Source organism: Phocoena phocoena, chromosome 19 (assembly GCF_963924675.1).
Source record: "Phocoena phocoena chromosome 19, mPhoPho1.1, whole genome shotgun sequence".
Taxonomy (NCBI): Eukaryota; Metazoa; Chordata; class Mammalia; order Artiodactyla; family Phocoenidae; genus Phocoena; species Phocoena phocoena.
This window is the reverse complement of record NC_089237.1, coordinates 33,575,473-33,602,191: the sequence shown is the minus strand read 5'-3', so window position 1 is coordinate 33,602,191 and position 26,719 is coordinate 33,575,473. Positions and strand designations below refer to the sequence as shown.

At 39.5% G+C, this 26,719-nt stretch overlaps 1 protein-coding gene across 2 annotated transcripts in view; it reads left to right on the top strand.

The window, feature by feature from the left end:
• TOM1L1 (target of myb1 like 1 membrane trafficking protein) overlaps positions 1 to 26,719 on the top strand; it is a 52,722-nt gene that overhangs the window by 16,756 nt on the left and 9,247 nt on the right. The window contains exons 8-11 of one of the 2 annotated variants that reach the window (XM_065896664.1): positions 15,067 to 15,200; positions 19,561 to 19,621; positions 20,007 to 20,124; positions 21,422 to 21,518. In XM_065896664.1, the coding sequence (XP_065752736.1) occupies positions 15,067 to 15,200; positions 19,561 to 19,621; positions 20,007 to 20,124; positions 21,422 to 21,518 (410 nt within the window). Of the gene's footprint in view, positions 1 to 15,066; positions 15,201 to 19,560; positions 19,622 to 20,006; positions 20,133 to 21,421; positions 21,519 to 26,719 lie in introns of those variants that run through there. The other variant, XM_065896665.1, reaches the window with a different exon arrangement.

Sequence of the window (26,719 nt, the reverse complement as noted above, 5' to 3'; positions counted from 1 at the left end):
CCAGGAGAAGGGTGGCAAGATCTGGTCTGCACAGGTTATTGCAGACTTGATATGCCATGCCTGAGTGGGCTTAACCCAGGTGGCAGAAGGAAGCCATTAAAGGGATATAAGCTGAAGGACTGCATAACCAGATAAAACTTTAGAAAGAGTCCTCTGGTGAACATTGAGATGACAAATTCTGGGGGAAGCAAGACACAACTCTTGGAAACAATTTAAGACAACATTTCCTACTGGTCTTATGTTGTATACTATGTAGGGAATATGACATCTGTGGTCAAATAAGTTCCAAAACCTATTGTTTACTGTATTTCTCCTCTTGGAGGGTCAAAAAGTTCATTAGTATAGTAAAAGCTCTGAGAGTCTTTTTTTATTGAAGTATAGTTGATTTACAATGTTGTGTTAGTTTCAGGTGTAGAGCAAAGTGATTCGGTTATATCAATACATATATATGTATATATCTATATTCTTTTATTTGATTCTTTTCCATTATAGGTTATTACAAGATATTGAATATAGTCCCCTGTGCTATACAGTAAATCCTTATTATCTATTTTATATATGGTAGATATATTTTATATATCATCCTAATTTATCCCTCCCCCAACCCCTTCCCCTTTGTTTTCTACGTCTGTGAGTCTGTTTCTGTTTTGTAAATAAGTTCATTTGGACTATTTTTTAGATTGCACATGTGAGTGATATCATATAATATTTGTCTTTCTCTGTCTGACTTACTTCACTTAGTATGATCATCTCTAGGTTGCTGCAAATGGCATTGTTTCATTCTTTTTTTTGGCTGAGTAGTATTCCATTGTGTATATATGTATATACCACATCTTCTTTATCCATTCATTTGTTGATGGACACTTAGGTTGCTTCCATGTCATGGGTGTTATAAATAGTGCCGCTATGAACATTGGGGTGTGTATCTTTTTGAATTAGATCTTTCATCTTTTCTGGATATATGTCCAGGAGTGGGATTGCTGGGTCATATGGTTACTCTGTTTTTAGTTTTGGAAGGAACCTCCATACTGTTTTTCCGTAGTGGCTGTATCAGTTTACATTCCCACCAACAGTGTAGGAGGGTTCTATTTTCTCCATACCCTCTCCAGTATTTATTATTTGTAGATTTTTTGGTGGTGGCAATTCTGACCAGTGTGAGATGATACCTCATTGTAGCTTTGATTTGCATTTCTCTAATAATTAGCAATGTTGAGCATCTTTTCATGTGCCTGTTGGCCAAATGTATGTCTTTTGACTGTGTTGTTTGTTTTTTTGTTATTGAGTTGTATGAGCTGTTTTGTATATTTTGGAAATTAAGCCCTTGTCGGTCACATTGTTTGCAAAGATTTTCTCCCGGTCTGTAGGTTGTTTTTTTGTTTTGTTTATGGTTTACTTTTCTGTGCAAAAGCTTGTAAGTTCGATTAGGTCTCATTTGTTTATTTCTATTGCCTTGGGAGACTGACCTAAGAAAACATTGCTACAATTTACATCAGAGACTGTTTTGCTTGTGTTCTCTGCTAGGAGTTTTATGGTGTCATGTCTTATGTTTGAGTCTTTAAGCCGTTTTGAGCTTATTTTTGTTTATGGTGTGAGGGAGTGTTCTAACTTCATTGATTTACATGTGACTGTCCAACTTTCCCAGCACCACTTGCTGAAGAGACTGTCTTTTCTCCATTGTATATTCTTGCCTCCTTTGTCAAAGATTACCTGACTGTAGGTGTGGTGTGACCTATTTAGGTGTGACCGTGGGTTTATTTCTGGGCTCTCTTATTCAGTTCCACTTATCTATATGTCTGTTTCAGTTACTGTCGCTCTGTAGTATTGTCTGAAGTCTCCAATGGTTATGCCTCCAGCTTTGTTCTTTTTCCTCAGGATCGCTTTGGCAATTCTGTGTCTCTTGTGTTCTGTATAAATTTTAGGGTTATTCTAATTTTGTGAAAAATGTTATGGGTAATTTGATAGGGATCACATTAAATCTGTGGATTGCTTTGAGTAGTATGGCCACTTTAACTATATTAATTCTTCCAATCCAAGAACATGTGATATCTTTCCATTTCCTTGAATCATCTTCGATTTCTTTTATCAGTGTTTTATAGTTCTCAGCATATAAGTCTTTCATCTCCTTGGTTAGGCTTATTCCTAGGTTGTTTTTTTTTTTTTTTTTTTGATGCAATTTTAAACAGTATTTTTTTTTACTTTCCCTTTCTGATATTTCATTGTTAGTGAAAGAAATGCAACAGATTTCTGTGTATTAATCTTGTATACTGCTACCTTGCTGAATTCATTTATCAGTTTTAATAATTTTTGTGTGGAGTCTTTAGGGTTTTCTATATAGATATCCTATTGTCCACATATAATGACAGTTTTACCTTTTCTCTTGCAATTTGGATACATTTTATTTCTTTTTTTCTGTCTGATTGCTCTTGCTGTGACTTCCAGTACTGTGTTGAATAGAAGTGGTGAGAGTAGGCATCCTAGTCTTGTTCCAGAATTTATTGGGAAAGCTTTCAGCTTTTCACCATTTAGTATTATGTTGGCTGTGGGTTTGTCATAAAATGGCTTTCATAATGTTGAGATATGTTCCCTCTCTACACGCTTTGGCAAGAGTTTTTATCATGAATGGATGCTGAATTTTATCAAATGCTTTTTCTGCATCTGTTGAGATGATCATGTGGTTTTTGTCTTGTTTTTTGTTGATGTGGTGTATCACATTGACTGATTTGCATATGTTGAACCATCCTTGTGAGCCTGGGATGAATCCAACTTGATCATGGTATATGATCCTTTTCATGTGTTGTTGGATTTGGTTTGCTAATATTTTGTTGAGGGTTTTTGCATCTGTGCAAAGAGTCTTTAACCCAAAATTTACAGACTTTTTGACTAAAGAATCTCTAGTTGCTAAGTATCTGTTAATATCTTATAGAACATCAGAGTAATATGCATTGAGAAATAAATCAGTATTTTGGATCAGTGGTTTTAAGTATATTATTTTTAAGATATTTTCCTTAGGAACGTTATATCATTTTGCTAATGATTCTTATGGTTCCTGGCCTTGGGCAAGTCATTTACTATCATTGGACTTAGTTTCTATATATATATAAAATGAAGAGCCAAGATAAGAGCTTAGCTCTTCATTTATACATCCAAGTTATGAGGAGATTAAAATGAAAATTAATCATAGAGTTCCTGTGTAGTAATCCCTTTTAAAAAATCCACAATCAAAGGTATTCACAGATATAAATTCTGTGACTCATGATGTTAACAAGCATGTTAAACTAAAATTTAAAAAGTAAATATCAAAATAAAAGGGTATGTGGCAGATAATATTTTTCAAAAATGGACATGGCAATATTCCTAGTTCCACACAGTCTTCCCAGCCTTTCAGAGCTCTCAAATGAAGTGATAGGATTTTTCTCTCATGTTTTTATCCATCTGTGGCAAACAATCAATCCTTCAGTAAAATGTACACTGAAACATCCCATTCAAATATGTGCATCCAGTTTTATTTGATGCCATCGTGGAGTGCACTGAAATGCCTTTTTGTGTCCAAGTCTTTGGGTACAGATGTTTGGTTGCGTTTTGCAAGGATAATGCTGATTTGCTGGTTGCTGTTTTGATGCCAGAGCTTAGGGTTGTGTGTTGCCTTGAATAGTAAAGAGACTTGGGCTGTAAATCAACATTAGAACACTACTTATGGCCAATTCAAGTTGAATGGTTCCAGGTCAATTTGTTTATGGAGCCTATTGAATGTGTAACTTTATTTTTCTCTCTTAACGCGTTTTGTTAGTAACAGATAGAGAGCTGGTGCGGGGAGCACTGTTTTTAAATTCTTTTGACAGGTATTTGAACTTTTTCTTGTAATCTAAATAACCTCGTAAAAGAAAACTATTTCTCTACTCACAACACTTCAGACACCAGGTCTGAAGTTTTTTCCCTCATATTAAATCATTCTGGCACTAGCTACCCAGAGATAGCACAGACCCCACATGTTAAGAGGCTTAGTCCCACAAGACTGCCCCCACTTCAGATGCCAATCACAAGTAGTGGGTCCCCAGGTTGCCCACACTTCTGTCCCATTTTGGCCTCAAGTCAAATCGGGGGTCCCCGTGAGCCCCTCCTCAGGTCCAGTAATTTGCTAGGATGGCTCAGGGAATACAGGGAAACACTTTACTTACTATTACCAGTTCATTGTAAAGGATACAGATGATAGCCAGATGAAGATGTCAAGTGAAAAAATGTACAACCTAAAAGTTTTTTTTTTTATTTGCTGTGCTGGGTTTTCATAGCGGGCTTCTCTAGTTGTGGCACGCATGCTCCAGAGTGCATGGTCTCAGTAGTTGTGGCATGTGGGCTCTTTAAGTTGTGGTGTGTGGGTTTAGTTGCCCCGCAGCATGTGGGATCTGAGTTCCCCGATCAGGGATCGAACCTGCGTCTCCTGCATTGGAAGGTAGATTCTTAACCACTGGACTACCAGGGAAGTCCTTAAAAGTTTTGAATTATGTTTTATTCGGTGGACAAAACTGAAGACTTAAGCCCAAGACACAGCCTCTCAGATAGCTCTAAGGTACTACTCTGAAGAAGCAAGGGAGGAGCCAGGATATATAGGAGTTTTTTTTAACAAAGACCAGGTAATTGGAACATCAAAAGATTACTGTTACTGAAAGAAAACCAGATATCTCAAGTTAAAGAATTTAGTGCTTTTCTATGTTTGCACAGATGCAGGAGTCTGGGCTCACTGAAGCCATTCCTTTGATATACACCTCAGCTATCTGGGGCCAGCATCCTGTGCTTCCTCATCCTCACTTTCCTCAGGGTACACTCTTGGGGGGGTGGGGGCTGCAGAGGCTGACTGCTAGATGGTGGGCATCCTGTTTCTATCTTGAGTTCCTTCAGGGCTCACCGTCGGGGAGGCTGTAATGTGATGGCTTGATGGCTGCAACATCCTTTGTTTACTGATATGGCAGGTGACATTTTTCCGTTGTTGACAAAGAATACATACAGCAAGGTGTGGAAGGGTCCTGAGCACAGGAGCTTCTGTCCCTGTGGAGTTGGAGTTCACCACCTTCCCAGCATCTGAGTGTGTTCACCACCTAGAAGCTCCCTGAACCCAGTAGTTTAGGGTTTTATAGAGATTCCATTACAGAGGCATGATTTATTTAATCATTGGCCACTGGTGACTAACTCAACCCCCAGTCCCTCTCCCCTTCCTGGAGGTTGCAAGTTTCAACCTTCTAATCACAGGGTTGGTTCCTCTGGCAGCCAGCCCCCATCCTCCAAGAATCACCTCATTAGCATAAACTCAGGCTTGGTCGAAAGGGGCTTCTTATCAATAACGAAAGATGCTTCTCTCATCCTACTGCTCTGGAAATTCCCAGGGTTTTAGAAGCTCTGTGCTAGGTACTGGGGATAAAGACGAAATATATATTTCTTCTATCACAATATCCTGTCCAACTATGGTCAATCTAAAATAAGGTGATGGAATCTAAAAATGAAACCAGCAAAGGTAGACTATGGAGAAATAAAGTAATTCTTTAGTTTGTACTTTTTCAGAGGTTTTCTCACAGCTGTGTAAAACCAGCGGCCCCCAACGTTTTTGGCACCAGGGACCGGTTTCGTGGAAGGCAATTTTTCCGGGGACTGGGGCTGGCGGGGGGATGGTTTCGGGATGATTCAAGCACATTACATTTATTGTGCACTTTATTTCTATTATTATTACATTGTAATATATAATGAAATAATTATACAACTCACCATAATGCAGAATCAGTGAGAGCCCTGAGATTGTTTTCACTTGCCACTCACTGATAGGGTTTTGATATGATTCTGCAAGCAGTTGATTTATTATGGCCTCTGTGCAGTCAAACCTCTCTGCTAATGATAATCTGTATTTGCAGCCACTCACCTGCGCTAGCATCACTGCCTCAGCTCCACCTCAGATCATCAGGCATTAGATTCTCATACAGAGCAGGCAACCTAGATCCCTCGCATGCGCAGTTCACAGTAGGGTTCGTCTTCGCATGGAATCTAACGCCGCCACTGATCTGACAGGAGGCGGAGCTCAGGCAGTAACGCGAGCGATGGGTTGCGAGTGATGGGGAGCGGCTGTAAATACAGATGAAGCTTCGCTTATTTGCCCGCTGCTCACCTCCTGCTCTGCAGCCCGGTTCCTAACAGGCCACAGACCGATAGCGGTCTGTGGCCTGGGGGTTGCGGACCCCTGTTGTAAAATCTACAGATTAGTGGAGTTAGGGCCCCCAGATAACGCTGGCTTCCTGCCTAGCTTCCCCATGTAACCGCAGGGGCTTTTGGAGGCTTCAGCATGAGCCTGGTGGGGGGTCATCAGAGTTGGGGTAGTGGGCAAGGTGGGAGGCATTGAGGACCCAGGAGCATTACAGGGCATTCAGAGTTTATCTGTAAAGAAGTACTAAAAGTATCTGAAATCCACTGTGATAGCTGTGAAACAGACACTGTTTTTTCCCCAAACTAGCTAATAACCACTTTTTTTCTTTTAGCTTGTTAAAAGAATTTACCTCCTCTTCCCCAAACCCCTTTGAAATGACAGACAAAATATGAAAATAAGAATAAATTCCAAGGATTACAGGAGAGCTTAGACCGTCAGGGGACCAGAAGAGTGAGGATATTCAGAGTCCAGTAATGTAGGTGGGATCAGCCAACTGAGGTACACACAGTCCCAGAAGAAAGAGACCCTTACAGTGTGACTTTCCTCAGAAGAAGCCTATAGTAACCTCAGAATCAGAGTAAGATTGGATGGGCCTTAGGCACTCACATGGACATGAGTCTGTCTTCTGCTGTCCCAGCACTATACCTCCAGGAGCAGGGAACTTCCAGTGTCACTAATAAGACCAGAGAAAAAGGACTTCAAATAACTTGTGGTTTCCAAGAGAACATGGGACTTCAGCAATCAGAAGAAAAAAGAAAAACACTCACTAGGTTTTTTAAACTTTGAAGGCAGAGGGTCTCATCCCTAGAGATGATAATGCAGAAAGGCTGTTAGAATTCTCAGGAAGAATACGTAGTTTCCTTCTCTCCCTCTAAAGATGAGGCTTCTCCTTCTCCTTGCCGTTTTCCTTTGTGGGGCTGAGCTGCTTTTTCTAACTTTTTAACTTATATAACAAAAGGAAAACTTTGTTTTTTGTACTACTCACAACCAGCACGTCTGACACCAAATGTATGGGTTTTTTGCCCACACTGACTGATTTTCTGATGCCAGCTGGGTGTCTTAAAATTAAATTCAATTCCGACATTAAGTACCCAGAGTTAGCATCAGATCCCACAGGTTAAGGGATTGGTCCCACAAGGCTGCCCCACTTCAGATGCCCTTTGCAAGTTTAAGTCTCCCATACTTCTGACCAACAGGCTATAAACCGGGCGTTACCACAACCCTCTCTTCAGGTTTGATAATTTGCGTGAATGGCTCACAGAACTCAAGGAGACAATTACTTATATTTAGTGGTTTATTCTAAAGGATGTTACAGAGGATGCAGATGAAAAGCCAGGTGAAGAGGTACAAAGGGTGAGGTCTAGAAGGGTCCCAAACACTGAAGCTTCTGTCCCTATGGAGTTGAGGTGCACCCCTGTCCCAGCACATGGGTATGTTCACCAACTGGAAGCCCTCCGAACCCCAAAGTTTATGGATTTTTATGGAGGCTTCATCAAGTAGGCATGATCAGTTAACTCTCATCTCTAGCCTCCCTTCCATATCCGGAGGATGGAGGATAGGGCTAAAAGTTCCAAGTTTCTAATCATGTTTTAGTCTTTATGTTGACCAGCCCCCATCCAGGAGCCCATCAAGAGTTGCCTCATCCGAACAAAAGATGCTCCTATCACCTGGGAAGTTCCAAGGGATTTAGGAACTCTGTCAGCACTGGGGGGCAAAGATCAATATGTATATTTCTTATTTCGTATATAGGTCGTAGCCATTCAGATGTCCCAGCTGCATCTCAGTACCTTGTTTGGGCCCCAAGCTTTGTCTCCTGCCTCTCAGGGTTATTAGAGATTGACAGATGGGTGCCTTTCGGGCCCTTGTGCCTTCATTGCCTCTCATATCTTTGGATCCTATTTGGATTTAGCCTTTGAGGACTTCTCATGCTTTCTTGAAAGTTTAGGCATGCACATTAAAATACTTTTATATTGTATCCAATATTTTTAGGTATTTTGTTGTCAAAAATATTTTCAGGATATCGAGTACAGTGCTGTGTTGAAAATCAAGAACTATATAGCTTTTTTTTTCTTTAATTGAGGTAAAATTCACATAACATTAATGAAAATGTTAAAACATTTTAAAACAAAGTTTTATGTTAAAACATAAAATTAATCACTTTAACGTTTACAGTTTAAAGTGTACAATTTAGTGGAATTCATGTTCACAGTGTAACCATTTCCTCTATTTAGTTCCAAAACATTTTCATCATCCCCAAAGGAAACCCTATACCCATTAAGCTATCTCTCTCCCTTCCTGTTTTTGCCCAGTCCCAGGCAACCAGTTATCTGCTTTCTCTTTCTGTGTATTTATTTACCTATTCTGAATATTTCATATAAATGGAATCATAAAATATGATTCTTTCACTTACTATAATGTTTTCAAGGTTCAACCATGCTGTAGCACATTTTATGGCCCAATATTCCATTGTATGGGTATACTGTATTTTATTTATTTATTTATTTATTTATTAGTTGATGGACATTTGAGTTGTTTCTACCTTTTGGCTATTGTGAATAGCTGCTGTGAACATTCATGTATAAGTTTTTGTTTGAATACCTATGTTCTTTTGAGTATATACCCCAGAGTAGCGTCACTAGGTCATATAGAAACTCTATGTTTAACTTTTTGAGGAACTGCCAAACTTTTTTCCACAGTGGCTGCACCATTTTACATTCCCACCAGCAACACACAGGTTTCAATTTCTCCACTTCCTTGCCAACACTTGTGATTTTCTGGAGTTTTTTAGCTATGTAGTAGGTGTGAAGTGGTATCTCACTATAGTTTTCATTTGCGTTTCCCTAATAACTAATGATATTGAGCATCTCTATAGCTTTCTAAAAGGTAGACCAGATCATGTTGCTCCTTGCTGGAAACCCTCCAGTGGCTTCCCATTACACTTGGAATAAAACCCAGCTTTCTTACTCTGGCCACAAAACCTCTCCCAGTCTGCTCCTGCCCACCTTTCCTTCCATAGCTCATGTGTCCTTGGTCCAGCCACAGCGACCACCTTCCTATTCCCTGGACACACTGAGTTCGTTCTTATCGGGGAGCTGTTTCACCCTTGACTCTCATGCTTCCCCTGTCTTTTAATGGCCAGCATTTTCTCATCATTCCAACGTAGTATGTTACCTCCTCGGAGGGGTCTTCACTGGCTCCCCAGTTTAAAGTCATCACTTTCTTTTTCACCCCCTTTTCATTCTCTGCCCAGCACACTGATGCTTTTCCTGCATGTTTGTGCAGCTGTCTTTGCCTTCTAGAATGGATGCTTCAAAGGCTTGTCCTGTTTACTGCTCAGGTTCCGCTCCCAGAGCAGTGCTGCACAATGTAATCATTCAACAAAAATATCTTTAATAAATTAATGGATTTTCCCTTTATTTTATGTGGTTTAAAATTAAAATCTTGGGACTTCCCTGATGGCACAGCAGTTAAGAATCTGCTTGCCAATGCAGGGGACACGGGTTTGATCCCTGGTCCGGGAAGTTCCCACATGCCGCGGAGGAACTAAGCCTGTGTGCCACAACTACTGAGCCTGTGCTCTAGAGCCTGCAAGCTACAACTACTGAGCCCACGTGTCACAGCTAGTGAAGCCCATGCGCCTAGAGCCCATGCTCCGCAACAAGAGAAGCCACTTCAATGAGAAGCCTGCGCACCGCAACGAAGAGTAGCCCCCACTCTCTGCAACTAGAGAAAGCCTGTGTGCAGCAACGAAGACCCAGTGCAAGCCAAAATTAATTAATTAATTAATTTAAAAAATAAAATTAAAATCTTTATCCTTGGTATCAGTTAGAGATTTTCCCTTCATTTATCTTTTTCAGTTATATGTCTGGTTGCCCAAATAACATTTAGTAACAATTTATACCTTCTCCACTGATTTCAAATACCTCTTTATCATATTCTCTATTCTAGTGCAAGGATGTCTTTCCAGAGGCTGTTCTCTTGGTTTGATCTGTTTGTCTATCCCTGTGTTGGTATCCTACTATTTAAATTGCTCTGTTTTCATGCCTTTTAGGGCTTATCAGTGAAACAGATGGCGTGCTCCATTTGAAAAGAATTTAATCAAGGTACTGTTTATTTAGTGAGGTACCACAGGGCTCAGAGAAACCACTGGAGCAAGTTTGTTACCCTGGGCTATTAGCTAATACCCCTAGACATAAATAGGCAAGAAGAAACTTTTGCCAGAACCCAGTGGGCAGAATATGAGGAAGGCAGCCTTGAGAGTAGTGGTGCCTTTGGTGGAAGGAATGAAGATAATATCCAGACCTCACTCTCCTTCGCCCTCCCCTTTCCTCCCTGTGCATCCTGTGGGCTGAACCCAGTCAAAAGCTAGAGGGCAGGGGACCTGGTGGTATGCCCGCTACAGGCCAGCCCCCAGGGCACACAGCAGGGCAGAGTATGGATGGTGGATCTGGAAGGCAAAAGAAAGGTGTGCAGCCGGTAGGAAAAGTCTCCGCTCAAAAATTTCTCGGCTCTTCTTGCACATATACTTTACCAGTGATCACAGTCTTATATGAAGTTGTTAACATTAAAAGCATTTCCTGTTTTGTCTGTTGGCGCATACCTTCTGGCAGCTGTTCTGTTTATTTGAAATGCGTTGTCTGTTTCCTTCTGTCTGAAATCTGGTATACTTATGTGGAATCCCCTATCTGTTCCTCCAATCCGTGCCGAGCGGTTAGTTCCCAAAGCCCTGCTTATTCTCAGAGCTCCTTTCTCTTTGTTAGATTCTTAGGCAATGAAACTATTTTGGTGAAAGACACCTTTCCCAACCACTATGTTGCTCCTGGACTTTGAACTTCATTAGGGGCAGAGACAGGATTTCTTTTAGCTTGCCGGAGTGGTGTACGAAGATTCTGAGGCCACGTCTAGTCTATGAGTATTGCGATGAGTTAAAAGTATCTGTTCTGGTCACAGTAATGAAATGTTGCTGCACGTTCTTGCATTTGTTTTCTAGGTGTTGTGTACTTGTCTCTGAATCACGGTACTCTTACCTTGAGTGGCTCACCTCCCATTTTAGTCTTGTTTTTGCCTAGACGCAGTAAGGACAATGAAAGAAGAGAATGTTTTAGTCTTCTGTAGAATAAAGTGAGCTCCAATTCTGAAAGCACAACTAGAAAAAGCCTTACTCTAACTTATTAGAGAAGTGTCAAATCATGTGAATCTAAAATTTGGTCCTGTGAGAATAATTGGTAACAGTTGAGAAAAAAAAACCTGTAAAATAAAAAGTCATCTGCCCTGACCGCTCTTACTGTCTTTCCCATTCAGAGACTTGTAAGGTGTTAAGAGTGGAAGGGACTTTCAGTGCCATTAAGACCATCTCCCTTTACAGATGAGGCTACATATTCAGAAAGGGAATGATTTGTCCACACAGTGGCAAGCGAGTGATGGAGCTGGAGTGGGAACCTTGTCCTCCTGAGGCTGTGTTCTATCCAGTATAGCACTTGTTTCTCATTTTGAACCCAGGACTGACTTTCTAGCATAGGTGGCTAACCTATTGTCTGTTCATGTGGGTATATATTAGCTCCTGAGCTAGAGTGGAAGCAACTTGAAGGCAGTAACCAAGACCTCTACTTATAAATCCATACAGCTATGCACATTTAGAGTGTATGTTTTGTGTACTGAGTGAGCTTATCAAATGTCTGTTAAGTTGAATAGATTGATCCTCTGTTGAAGAATTAATGATTTAGGGCAAAAGAAGGGCTAAGGAGTTACTGAAGATGTTTACAATATTTAGTTGGGAAAAAGAGTTGGAAGTTAATGATTTTCTGGAGGATTATGTTAACAGTTAACTTGTCATTCATTCAACAGAGGCCTGTAAAAGAAAGAAGAAACTGTATGAGCAAGTTATGCTGAGGAATGTTTGGTTTCATGGTGAGCGGGGGCAGTTTTGGTTTTGAGTATATAGGGACGTTCTTGGGGTCTCTTGCTGTCTTGGTAGGAGGTCCTGGGAGAGAGGAGATGTGTAATAGCAGTAGTGCCAGAGGTATTGTTTCCAGAGAAGGCTGTTAAGCAAACACATTTCTTCCTTTTATTACTTTTTCAAGGGATATGTTCAGATACTTTTGTTTTTCTTTTTATTGAGCTGCCCTGTGTTGGTGAATGTGGGACAATTGCAGTTGAAGTTCAAAGTGTGGAAGAATCTTCTTCCTTAATTCCTGAATGCTCTGTGAAAGAGTGGGAGCCATCTGGATGTCAGAAGAGGAAGCTCTTAATGAGCTCCTTTTTGTTTTGCTCCAAAGACGTTTGAATTGATTGTTAGAATCACTTTAGCTCAGAAGCCTGCCTGGGCTTTGATATGGTGTAAAGGGAGGCGATTCTAGGGCCTCTGTGATGGGCATATGCACCAGCAGCTGTTCCTCCGTATTTTAGTATTTTAACTTGTGCCCCCTTGCTCCCCACATCCACAGCCCTGCAGGTGCCTGCTGTGGGGAACTTCTGACCCATCCTTTTGGTCCATGGTACTTGATCTGTGCTGTTTCCAGGTGGCTTGGCCCTCCTCTGAGACAGACATCAATTGCAAAGATCAGAGTGGGCTGGCTTTTGAAGAGGTTTTTCAAATTCTGCTTTGCAAACCTGCTGAGAAATGTGGTGCCCCTTTCATGTTTCCATTCCATCTGTCTCTTGAGAGGGCAAAGGGACAGTCTTCATGTGACCGGGGGCTGTTGACGTTGGCTGCAAATTCATTTCAGATTACTTTCTACTTTTGTCACAGGCACCTAACAGCCATTGTATTTCCTTGATCTTGACATTGTTCTAGCAAGGCTGCCAGTGAGCAAGGAGGAGAACTGTTCTGTACACTAACGCAGAACAGAGGTAAAGTTCTCGTTCATCATGGGGTTATAACCAAATGCTTCTTAGATTTTTCCTCTTTTTAAAAAAAATATATATGTATTTATTTTGGCTGCACCAGGTCTTAGTTGCGGCATGCAGACTTCTTAGTTGTGGCATGCATGCCGGATCTAGTTCCCTGACCAGAGATGGAACCCAGGCCCTCTGCATTGTGAGTGCAGAGTCTTATCCACTGGACCACCAGGGAAGTCCCAGGAATGTATATTAGTTTGCTAGTTAAGCTGCTAGGGACACCTCCTTAGGCAACCATAATACATTCATTGACTACCCTGTATGCCATATGTGGGTTTCAACTGCATCATTTTCTGTTCTGACAACAACCCTATAAGATGGTTGTTATCCTTGTTTTACAGATAAAAAAGTAAACTGAGGCTAAGTTTTAACCATATCCCATATCAGGTATGTAGATGGGAGAGACCTTTGGTCCACTGAGTCTAAAGTCTTTTCTCTTTGTGCTCTACCAGGGAACCATAAGTGACTCAAATTTAGCAACCACCTGACTTAATTTTACTAGGATGTGGCCACACCCATTTGTTTACATATTGCGTGTGGTTACTCTCACCTTGGCAGAGTTGGGTAGTCACAACACAGGCTTTGTGGCCTACAAAGCAGAAAATATTTAATATCTGGACCTTTAAGAAAAAGTTTGTCAACTGCTGCAGACAGTGACCACATCATTAGGAACTGGGACAGTTTTTCTGGTTGCACAGTGCAAGTATGAAAACCTAGATTCTGTCATCTGTCTGTCTCACTTTTTTTTTTCCTTTCTCTTTTCTTCTGTCTTCTAAATACTTCTGTTAAGATTTTGTGGAGGTATGGTAGCCTTTACCTCTGAGTCTGAATGCCAGCTAGTAGTGGTTTGGTTTATTTATTTAGAGATTTCCTGTTGGAAATCTTGTGATAGATTGTTTGAGATTCTAAATGGTTTTGTGAAGTGTAAGTTTTTCAGCAGGGTTTTTTTTTTTTTTTTAAGTCTCTTTCTTGAGGGAAAAGATCAGATAATGTAACAGTGCTGTGATTTAGCAAGTTCTGCTGCTTTCATTTTGAAAGGGGAGCTTCCCTGTGTTCTTGCCTGATGTTAATGTATTATTACATGAACAAATTCTAGCCAGGGTGGGTTTGAAGGAATATTAATACCAGTTTTATGCTCCTCAGGCTTACTGGAGGTTTGCCTAAGAGAAAGTAAGTTGTAAGATAGCAGTTCTCAAGTATCAGTGTACATAAGAAACACTTTGAGATGCTTGTTAAAAAGTGTAAATTCCCAAACTCTCAGCCTAGGCAATTCTGAGTCAGTAAGTCTGTTGTAGGTGCCTCTGATGCTTATGAGAAAAAGCTGGTTTGGGGAGTAGAGTCTTGTGTAATACAGTGATTTCAGGCAGTCCAAATAAAAATGGCATTGATGACTAGTTTTTGAATCCTGCTTCAGTTTACCTTGGAATGTGATGTTGTAACTATAAACGTTACATGTTTAAGTAAAACATAACAAGAAAATTATACTGCTATAAATGCATTTTAATTACTTTCTTCTATTACCACAAATAACAACAATAGCATTTTATGTTTTATGTAGTTCTTTATAGTTATATAGTTCCTCATTATACACCTCATTTGATTTTCTGTCACCCCTTGAGGTAGATGTGGCAAGTAGTATATTTTTCACTTGTCAAGTGAGTAAACAGATTTAGAAAACAAGTGATTTTTTTTTTCCTAACACAGCACAGCTAATAAGTAGTAAGCCTAGAATTCCTGTACACCACTTCTGATTTCTAGTCCAGCATTACATGCAATGTACATTATTGTCCTTATGATGCCCATTTTGATTTTTAGAGGAAAATATTGTTCTGATATCCTTCACAGAGAAAGGATGAGCTGTCCATAGTTAAATACTTTGGTAATCTCCCATAGGTGACTCAGTGTGGAGATGGTCACAGTAGTATACAGATCGGCAAATCAGTTGTTTTTTTAGCACTGAAGAAGAAATCTCTCTCCTTCTTTGACAGAAACTTTATAAGACAGGTCGGGAGATGCAGGAGAGGATCATGGACCTGCTCGTAGTGGTGGAGAATGAAGATGTCACTGTTGAGCTAATTCAGGTGAATGAGGATTTGAATAACGCCATCCTTGGATATGAGAGGTGAGCAGTGGCACGCCCTCTCCGACCCTCCTCCAGTGCTAGTTTAACCTCCAGGTACTCCGTGTTCTTAGAGTGCCTACCGGTGAGCACTCAGAAAGATCAGGAACAAGTTCTGGACATGGCTGCCTTCCTCCCGAGATAGGGAATCCTGGTCCTGCTCTTCTGGGAGTGTGTGATATGGCTTGCAGGAATGAGCGTGTTCCTGAGCAGTGTGAGGGGCATTCACGGGCAGTGTAAGCAATGCTCACGTACTGCCCTGTGAGCAGGGCCTGCATCTTAATCACGGAATGTTGTCTGCACTGGGCACATTGTAAGCTCTCAAATAGACCAACGCTATAAACAAAGAGTCTTAGTGAAAGTGAGGTTTACCCTAAGTTTGAGGTGGAGAACAACATGGAAATGGTAAAGAGAAGAGAGGAGGGTATTTATATGGAGAAAATAGTCTACACAAAACCAGAGTAGCCAGTGAGGATAATCTGTATATGAACACAGATTTTTTTTCTAAATTCCATTCAGAAAAGTATGAAGGCAAAAAGTTTAAACACAGTCATCTCTTGATATCTGTAGGGGATTGTTTCCAGGAACCCCCCCAAGGATACCAAGATCCACAGATGCTCAAGCCCTTTATGTAAAATAGTGTAGTATTTGCATATAACCTATGCACATCCTCCTGTACACTTTAAATCATCTCTAGATTACTTATAATACCTAGTAAATGTAAATGCTATGTAAATAGATGCTGGTTCATGGCAAATTCAAGTTTCCTTTTTAGAACTTTCTGGAATTTTTCTTTTTCAAATATTTTCAATCTGAGGTTGGTTGAATCCTCAGATGCAGAACCCACAGATGCAGAACCCACAGATACAGAACCTGTGGATACAGGGGTCGACTGTACTCATAATTTTGTTTCTAACATTTTAGTATTTTTCTAAACTTTTTTATAGTCGTGATCATATAAAGAACATATACTTTTGTTTCTCCCTTGATTTTCTTTGTCGTAAAACCAGTATTTGTGTATCCTATGTTCTTAAATGCTTTGGCTAAACCATTATTTTTAATAGCTGCATAATGGTCCACGTTTCTCTCACAGTTCACTTATTAGGCATTTAAGTTGTTTCCAAGTCATTTATTCATTCGTCAAAGTAATAGTCTTTTTTTGTGTGTGTGTGGTACGCGGGCCTCTCACCGTTGTGGCCTCTCCCGTTGCGGAGCACAGGCTCCGGATGCGCAGGCTCAGCGGCCATGACTCACGGGCCCAGCCGCTCCGCGGCATGTGGGATCTTCCCAGACCGGGGCATGAACCTGTGTCCCCTGCATCGGTAGGCGGACTCTCAACCGCTGCGCCACCAGGGAAGCCCCAAAGTAATAGTTTTATAACCTATTGTAATCTATAGTCAAGCCTATAGTCAGGAAAACACCTTCAATCATATATATAAATATACACACTTGGAAAGTGAAATAAATGCAGTGAATAGGAGGTCTATTTAGTGAGAATAACAGCCAGACCTAATCCAGGTCAGAAAAAGGACAGGAAGGCTTCTATGAGGAAGTACCATTTAAGCTGAGAACTATGGGTTGAGGAGGAGTTGACTAAACCAGGAGCAGGTAAGAGCACATATGGTTGTGAAGCCATGGGAAGGCACAACAGGCCTGGGGAGAGATCCGGCACCTAGAACCCGGCCCCAAAGAGCGGCAGCATACTTCGATTGACAGGTGGCTTTCTCCTTAGTCTTAATGAGAAGTGCTATATACAAACATAGCTTCAGGCAAGTCTCCTGGTCTCTTTCCAAACCTGTACCTAGGCCTTCCTAGCATAGAAATTCTGGAGTCTCTGAGATCCCCAAACTTTTTCTAGATCCTTGTTTCAAATAAGAGTTGTATTGGCATTTTGGGTAGGGCAGTTTTCCCTTATGTGGCCCCTACCTGCTAAATATCAGAGGTTTTCCTCCTAGTTACAGTGACATTTCAAGACGCCCTTAGGGGAACCATTTCTGTCGAGAATTTCCTGGAATTAGTGGCCATATTTCCCACCAACAGATGAAGAATGGGACCAGTGTGACATAAGGGAAGGAGGTGAACAGGTCCGGATTCAAATCTTACTGATGATTTTGGACAAATTGCTTAACTTTTTTTAAGATTTGGGTTTTTTCCTATTTATTAAAGAGGATAATACTACGTATTTGGAGAGGGTTTGTTTATTTTATTTGTTTGTTTCTAAGAATTAAATGCGATAATGTATATTAAAGCACCTAGCTGGGTGCTAGCACATTAAATATTAATTTCTTGTCCTCCTCCTCTTCTTGTCCCAGTGAGCCTTCTAATTTATTGTCTAGACTTTTTTTCCCCACTCATCGTGAATGAACCAAGAGAATCAGGGAAGTAAAACCCACAGCTGCAAAATAAGTTCTTTCCCTCACTGTCTCACTGTCAGGGAGAGCGGCTGTTCTGTGAAGAGGTGACAGGGCACCAAGGGAGGGATGTGAGCCCTGTGACCATGTTCCTTTACCACTGAGCAAACCTTGCCCTTTGGTTTTTTGGGTTTTTTTTTTTGTTGTTTGTTTGGTCTTTTTGGGGGGGTGGTTGGTATAAATGTTTGTAAATGGGAAGATATCTAAGGAAAACCATATGGTTTTCAGTAGAGTGCTGACTCATGGTTTTCATTTTGGAGAATTCTATTACAAACCATAAGACCACTTACTAAAAGCTTCCTCCAAGGGGGAATGTGTGTTTATCTGGTCTTGATATCAGGAGACTGGGTTATTTCTGTGAACAGCTTTTTCTGATTCAGCTTTGAACCAGGGCTGCATTCCTTTTTGGAGGAAAATCTTTTCCTTAACTTGTGCAACTTATGCCACTTTTCTAGGCTCCTGACCCCTTTCCTCCATCTTCAAAGCCAAAGTTGTCTGGTCGGGTCCTTCTCACTTTGTATCCCTCTTGCTTCCTTCGTCTGCCTCCCTCGTCCACATTTAAGGCCTTTGTGATTACACTGGGCTCATCTGTGTGGTCCAGGATAATCTTCCTATTAAAGTCCACTCATTAGCAATCTTCACTCCATATGCCATCTAACCTAACATATTCACTGTTCCATTGATTAGGATGTGGATATCTTGGCAGGGGAATCATCCTACTTACCATGCTCACCACAGTCTGCCCTCTGTTCCCTAAAGATTCACATCCATCCCACAGACAAAATACATTCACCCTATTCCAAAATCCCCAGAAGTTTCCACTCATTACATCCAGGGAATAGCTGTGCAAATAAGGTAACAGAAATTGTTACTCAAGTCTTGATTTGTGAAGGTTGTTCATACCTTGCACATAACTAGCTAGCATGCAGGAAGCCAATACCATGAGTAGATGGAAGAAGAAGTACGTGTGTTAGAAAGGGGAAAATCCTTAAACCTAAGTCATGTTTTAATTCAGTATAAGCTTTTAGACTTGAAAGTGTTTAGGTTCATGGAATCAATGTGTCGTAATAGTAATACTATGTATTTCTAAAGCAACTTTTAGTTTGCAAAGCATTTCCACATTCATCCACCTGTATTATCTGTCTGTATCTTGCCCTTGAGAATAACTTTGAGGAAATGGTTCAGGTATTGCTATTCTCTGAGTAGATGGAGAACTGAGGATCATATGTATGGTCTTATAACTACTCAGTAATAATACTGACACTTGTGCCTTGGATTTCTGCTTTCAGCTTCACTATTCTTTGAAACCTATTCTCTTATTTACTTAACTGCTCCTCCTTTACCCACAGTGTACGAACAATGTAAAATTAAAACAAAGTTGTAAAAGGTAATATTGTTAGGTGTCAAGTGTCTTATAAAAATGAAGATTAAACAGTGAAAATGTTAATTGTATGTGAATTTTATGGAAAAATGATCATTTTTGATAATTTTGGCAAAATTAGAAACAACTCAAATATTTGAGAATAAGGAGAATATTTATATATGTGATTCATTAGGTTAAGTATGCAACCACTATAAGTTGTATTTCTGAATAACTAGAAAAATGATCTGAACATAATGGAATTAGAATACAGAATTATGTAAAGTATAATTTCAACTAAGTTTAAAATAGATTAACTTACAGAAAAAAATACTAGAAGGAAGTACATCATAATATTAATAGGAACCATATCTTGATTATGGAATTATTCATATTTGTCCATTTTCTCATAGTTTTCTTTAAAGGCATTATTACTTTTATAAACTGGGAAAAAGTTATTAAAGTACTTTATTGGGAATTGGGGATGAGGCTGATTATCCCTAAATATTTGCACATTAATAATTCTGTTAAAAATTATAGCATTTTCATATCTGTTTTCTTTTAAATACTTGCATTTTGTTAATTCAAACAGGTTCATTCGAAACCAACAAAGGATTTTGGAGCAAAATAAGAACCAGAGGGAAGATGCCAATGTAAGTAAATAGAACTGTTATAAAATAAACAATTGAAAATTTTATGAATTCTACAGCAAGGAGCAAAGCTTATATAAAACAAGTCTTAAAAAAGAGAAGACATGCATTAATGATTTGGAGTGGTTTTAGTAGTGTAGAGTATCTGCCTTAATAACTCATTGAGTTATTGATAAGAGGTCATAAGAAGATTCTCTAATTAAGCAGGGACCCATGTCAGTGGCGAGATGTGATTAGTACTAGCATTGTCTATTGAATGGAGAGTTCTCTCTCAGGATACTTCCAAATAGGATCTTCCTTTCTCCAAAGGAAAGTCTGGGGAGAAAGCTGTGACAAACTGCCTGACATAGTTTTTTCTAAATTGTGTTTTTGTTTGCTTTGTTTTCAGACTACCAGTGAACCTTCTGCCCCATCCTCTGATCTCCTTGACCTGAGTCGCAGCCCTCTGATGCATAGGGCCACTTTGGGAGAACTCAACACCCTGAATGCTCAGCTTTCAGACTTAAGTAAATAAGCACATGGGCCTTTTCAGACCAGTGGAAGAGCTTGATGTGAAACAGTTCTCTTGGTTTCTTGATTAAATGGAACCTGAGAAGAACTGAAGTCAGTTTGAATATCAGAGAACTATATCAGGAGATTTAAGTACTTCTTGACAAATGGTTAGGTCACACCCAGTTCAGGAATGGGATGTGTCTGGCGGAGGAGGTCCTTGAAACTCGTCCTACTGGTTTAGTATTTTGACAAATTCGCCTGGCCTGCTTGTAGAGCTTGTTCAGCTCCATGGCCAATACTTAAACCTACTCTGAACCCACTCACTGTTATCTTTGGTTTTCTCTGCCATACTACAGCATCAGGAAGGGGAATATTTGATGCATATAGACAAAATCAGGAATTATGAGGCCTCATGATGGTGAAATGTGGAGGGCAAATCACAAGCTTTTGAGTCAGAGAAGTCCAAGTTGAAACCCCAGTTCTTGCACCTCTTAGCCCCCCACCTTAGAGACTTTCCTACTTTATAAAGTGAGAGCAATTGTTGCTTTAATGGTTTTCTGTGAAGGTAAATGTTGCACTGTAGGCTTAGGGTTACCTACCTTCTCTGTCTTATTTGTTGTCTCCTATTACCCTTCCCAAAGAGTTTTGGTAAATTACAAAGTAAAGATGATGAAAAATGCTGAAATCCAGAATTTTCTGCCAAATTAAAATCAGTTTGTTTTCCTTTTATGTTAGCAGGATTTTTTAGAATCAGAATAGTCAGTATCACTCAATTTGTGGTTTTCTTATTACTTACCCCATTTCTAAAATGTTGACTGCTTGCTTAGACCAGTGAGATGTTTGGAGTCCATTATATTGAAGAGTTTTCTTGAGTTTTTATCAGGTATTTTCAGAGCAGGGGTGGAAATAATTATTCTTTTTGGGGTGTCTCATCATTATGGGAACTTGAGAGTTTGGAGAGGTGAGGGTAGAGCTCTATATATGCCATAGCTTTTTACTTTTGTGCTTGACAGGATAAGACATAAAATCCCTTCCATTGTGAGTCAGCTTGGGATTTTAGAAAACCCAACACAATAACGTTTGCTACCTTTACAACATCCTCTTTTTATGGCAGGGAATTTCTCTCTTTCCACTTGCCATAAGTGATGTTTTTGAATTTCTGTTTGAGGAAATCCCACGATTTTACGGTGACAGAACTATCTCAATCTCCTTAATTTGGTGTTTTTTTTAAAAAAAAAAAAACAGAAAATTCAACAGAACTGATGGACAAAATGTTTTAGAGCCAAGCAATAAGTACATTTTGTGTTTTAGATTTCAGCTCTACAAGTCCTGTTGTAACAAACAACTTGAAACCCAGTCTTCATCCACAGGTGGATTTGCTAGCCTCAGAAAACACAGAAACACCCCTGTAAGTATGTCAGTAATACTCCAGAACTAATTCCATCTCATTCTGATTCCTCGTATTTAAGAAAACATGACATAATAGAAAAGGTAGAGACTTAGGAATCATACCTAACTGATTTAGAATTTCAGTACTGCTTCCTATTAGCTGTGTGACCTTGGATGAGAAACTTAACCAGTGTGAGCCTTCATTTCTCTTCTAAGAATACTCTCTAGGATTCTTAAAAAGATTCTGTGCAATGCTGTATGTACCTCCTAGTACAGCACTCAGTACATAGCAAGCCTTCCATAAATTCTCTGTTTCTCTTATTTTTTTAGTGGTAACAGGAGGTAGGAAAAATACAAAGTGGGGGAACAGAAACGGCCACACAGATTGCAGAGCACTTGCTATGTGGCAGGCACTTTGCTGACCTGTTTTTATTTATTGCATTTAATCTTTGCAAAAGTTCTTGGATCAGTGCTATTATCATTATTCCCATTTTATAGGAAAAAAGGCTGAGACCTAGGGAATAGAAGTTCATGTAGCGATTAAGTAGCAGGTCTGGTGAACTGATAGTTCACCAAAAAAGAAATACAGATGATTTAGAAACATATTTTTGCTCAGTGATGCTCAGCCTTACGTACAGTTACAGAAATATAAATTAAACTGCAATAAGACTTATTTTAACCTCACAGATTGGCAGTAGTCTACATGTTTGTTAACTGTGGAGAGACAGATACTATCGCAAAACTGTGCAGTTTTTATGAGGGGCAAGTGGCAATATCTATTAAAATTATAAATGCATTTACGTTTGAACTTGCAGTCTAGGAATTTATGCTTATTTATGCAAAATAAGGTCTTTACAAGATTATTCTTGACAGCATTTGTGCAATAGCTAATAATTAGAAACAACTCAAGTACCCTTCAGTTTGGGGAATGGTTAAATAAACATCTACACAATATATTATTATACTTCTGGAGAAAAAAGTAGGCCCTCTATGTGAGGGACAATCACCAATGTATTTATTATTAAATGAGAAAAGGTGCAAAGTAGTGTGTGTATACTATCTCAGATTTGTATAAGAAAGTGAGAAATAATATATGCTAATATTTGCCACTGTTTGCATAGAGAAACATAAGAAAGATGCAGAAGAACCTAAAAAAAGCATGGTTACCTAAGGTCAAGAAGAGGCAGGATGGAGCAGATAAACAGCAAAAAAATAAACAGAAGTTAGATTTGCCTTCCATCAAAGCCTATTATATTCTTTTTTTTCCTTTTAAATATATGTATTTTAGGTAATAGGCAATACATTTCCATGATGCAGATATCAAAGCAATATAAAAAGATGTACAAGGACAATACTTGATCTCATCCCACCCTCATCCTGCCTCTTGCCCTCCCTTGGGTCATACCTGCTCCCACCCGGGGAACCCCTTTGTTAGTTTCTTATTTATCCTTCCAAAGCGTCTTTTGTCGTTAGGTAAATAAGAATATGAATTATTTTTTCTCCTTTATTAAATAGAGAGCAGCATACTATGCATACTGTTTTGAACCTTGCTTTTGTTTTTCACTCAACAGCATGTCTTGGCTGTGTTTTTATGTCAATGGACTTAGATATTTTTTAGTTACTTTTCTATATTAAAAAGGAGAGGGGCAGACTGAGGAGAAGAGAAAGGAGAATCAAACTGGGGAAAAAAGCAAAAAAAAAACAAAAAAAATCTGTAAGGGAAGAAGAGAGAAAGGAAAGATTCATGTGCTGGGACATGGCTATCTCTTGAACCACCAGGTTGGGTCATTACCTTAGCTTGACTCCCTCTGGTCTTGACTGCTGTGATGCAAGTAAATGTTGAAATGTTGTAGGCAGAACTCCAGTGAAGTTGCTTAGTAAACAATGTGGTCTGAAGTAGCTGATTCTGTTTTCCTTTATTCTGCAAATCTTGTTGGGAAAGATTGACCATAAAGATGAAATCCCATTACAAAAAATGTCTGTCTATACAACTCACACAAAGATCAAATCCTAGCTAACAGCTGCTTAGTTTTGTGGATCTCATACTCTAAGGTGCATAAAAATCACTTGAGTGATTATTAAACAGTAAAATTGCTGGCCACCAGAAACTCTGATTCAGTAGCAAGAATCTTTAGTTTTAAAAAATGTCTGTGGGGAACCATAAGGCAGTGATCGGCTGATGGCTAGAAACCCTGTTATAATTGTCTGCCCAAGTTCCAGATATCAAAATAATTATAATAGTTCTTAGAATTTACTGGAATAAAAGATAATGTGTGACATCTGTATTTTGTTTTCTAGACTATGTCTTTTGTATCTATTTTTTTCTGATTTTCAGAAGAAGCTTATATTGATACATGAGTGAAAGTATCACTAGTCAGTTTTTTAGTGATGGAAATTGAAGCGCTAAAGTTACCTAAGGCATAAATCTGGGTTAAATCATATGCCAAAGATTACATATGAGTGGCAAAATCAGCCATTAAAATATCTTACAGTCTTGAGATTTTTCCACCTCTCTGTGTTTGCAGTTTAATTTATCATCACAGAACAAATGAGTGATGGAATTATTCATAACAGAAAGGATCCCTGAAAAGCGATGATGATGGGATAAAGCCACAGGTCATATTTATAGCCCAGTTAGTATCAGGCCATAGGCTAAGAAGAATAAGAAATGCTTACTCATTACTTACTAGTGCTCCCTACAGGCCTATGAGATAGGTACCCCCAATATTCACTGTACAAGTGAAGAAACCAAGGCTGCTAACTAGTGCAAAAAGAGGATTCAAATTCAAGTGGATCTGATTTCCATACCTGCTTTCTTTATTTTCTTTCTGCACTTTAATTTTATTTTAAAAATTTCCGGGAGCTTCCCTGGTGGCGCAGTGGTTGAGAGTCCGCCTGCCAATGCCGGGGACACGGGTTCGTGCCCCAGTCCAGGAAGATCCCACATGCCGCGGAGCGGCTAGGCCCGGGAGCCATGGCCGCTGAGCCTATGCATCTGGAGCCTGTGCTCTGCAACAGGAGATGCCACAACAGTGAGAGGCCCACATACCGCAAAAAAAAAAAAATTCCGTATGGTAAAATTGACCCTTTTTTGGTTTGATGTACAGTTCTATGTATTTTAACATATATACATAGATTCATGTAACCACCCCCACAGTCCGAATGTAGAATAGTTCATTATCCCAAAAAGCTCCCTTATGCTATTATTCCTTTATAGTCACACATCCCCATCCCCAACCCCCAGCCACCAGTCTGTTCTCTATCATTATAGTTTGTGACAATAGCATCTGAATAGAGTCATACAGTATGTGATATTTCTAGAAAAGTTTATGTAAAATTATTTGCTTCATGTATTTGAAGCTCTGTCTTTAAGTGCATTTGCATTCAGGATTGTTGTCTTCTTGGTGAATTAACCCTTTTATCATTATGTAATGTCCCCTCTTTATACGTTGTAATTGTCTTTGCCCTCATGTTTACTTTGATATTAATATAGCCACTCTAGCTTTCTTTTGATTAGTGTTCACATGGTATATCTTCTGCCTTTTTACATTTTTTTTTGGCTGTGTTGGGTCTTCGTTGCTGTACGTGGGCTTTTCTCTAGTTGCGGTGAGCGGGAGCTATTCTTCGTTGTGGACCACGGGCTCTAGGCACATGCGCTTCAGTAGTTGTGGCTTGCGGGCTCTGGAGCGCAGGCTTAGTAGTTGTGGCGCATGGGCTTAGTTGCTCCGCGGCATGTGGGATCTTCCTGGACCAGGGATGGAACCTGTGTCCCCTGCATCGGCAGGCAGATTCTTATCCACTGCGCCACCAGGGAAGCCCTGCCTTTTTACTTTTAACTTAATTATTTGAAGTGAGTTTCTAATTGATAACATATGGTTGGGTCGTGCATTTTTAAGTATTTTAATAATTTCTGTCTTTAATTGGTATGTTTAGACCATTTACATTTAGTATGTTTGGATTTAGGTCTAGCATTGTGTAATTTGCTATTTGTCCCCTTTGGTGTGTGTGGTTTTTTTTTCTGTTTCCTCTTTCCTTCATACTTTAGGTTATTTGAATGTTTTCAATATTCCATTTTATCATGATTTTGTATCTTTGTGTAGTGTATATATGGGAAGGGGAGGAATGGTTGCTCTAGGAATTACAGTTTTTGGGGGGTACTTAAAACCAGTATTTTCCCATTTGAAGTGAAATGTAGAAACCTTATTATCATACAGCGCTCTCCTTTAATAATATAAATTATAGTTACTGTATGTATTATGTATGTTAAAAAACCAGAACCAGACAATGTATAATTATTATACAATTATTTTTCCATAATATAGTTTTTGCTTGCAACCCTCAAATAAATTTTAAAGACTCAGGAAGAGAAGAATAGTCTATTATATTTACCCAATATTTACCATTTCTGTTGCTTTCCTTCTATTCTGGTACAATTTCTCTTCTCTCTGAAGAATTTCTTTTAGCATTATTTTAGAGAAGGTCTGTTGGCAGTCAAAGTCTCTTAGATTATTTCATGTGAGTATGTCTTTTTCATTTTTGTTCCTGAAGGATATTCTCATTGGATTCTGGGTAGATGGTTCTTTTCTTCCAGCAGTTTTTAAACATTGCTCCAGTCTCCTCTGGCCTAAATGGCTTCTAATGAGAAAGCTAACATTCATTCAAATTTTCTTTTTCCCCTGTTGATTCTGTGTTGTTTTTTTCTGTCTGTGCTTTAAGAACTTTTCTTCTAATTTTGAACAGTTTGATTATGATGTGTCTGAGCATGGCTGTCTTTTGGTTTTACTGAGTGTATTCATTTCCTGTGGCTACCATAAAAACACCACAAACTGGTGGGTTTAAAACCACAGGAACTTCTCTTTGTAGAGTTCTGGAGGCTAGAAGTCTGAGAGAAAGCAAGGCAGTCTCCCTCCAGGGCTCTCAGAGGAGAAGCCATTCTTTGCCTCTTAAAGATTCTGGTGAGTGTTGGCACTCCTTTGTTATTTTGGCTTGTGGCCACATCACTTCACTTTCTTTCTCCACCTTCACATTACCTTCTCCCCTGTGTGTCTCAGCCCCTCCTTCCCCTCACTCCTGTTTTTCTGTTTTAAGGTCACTTGTCATTGAATTTAGTGCCCACTCGAACATCATCTCACTGTCCTTAATTATATCTACAAAAACCCTTTTTCCAAATAAGGTGACACTCATAGGTTCCAGGAATTAGGACAAGGACATAACTCTTTG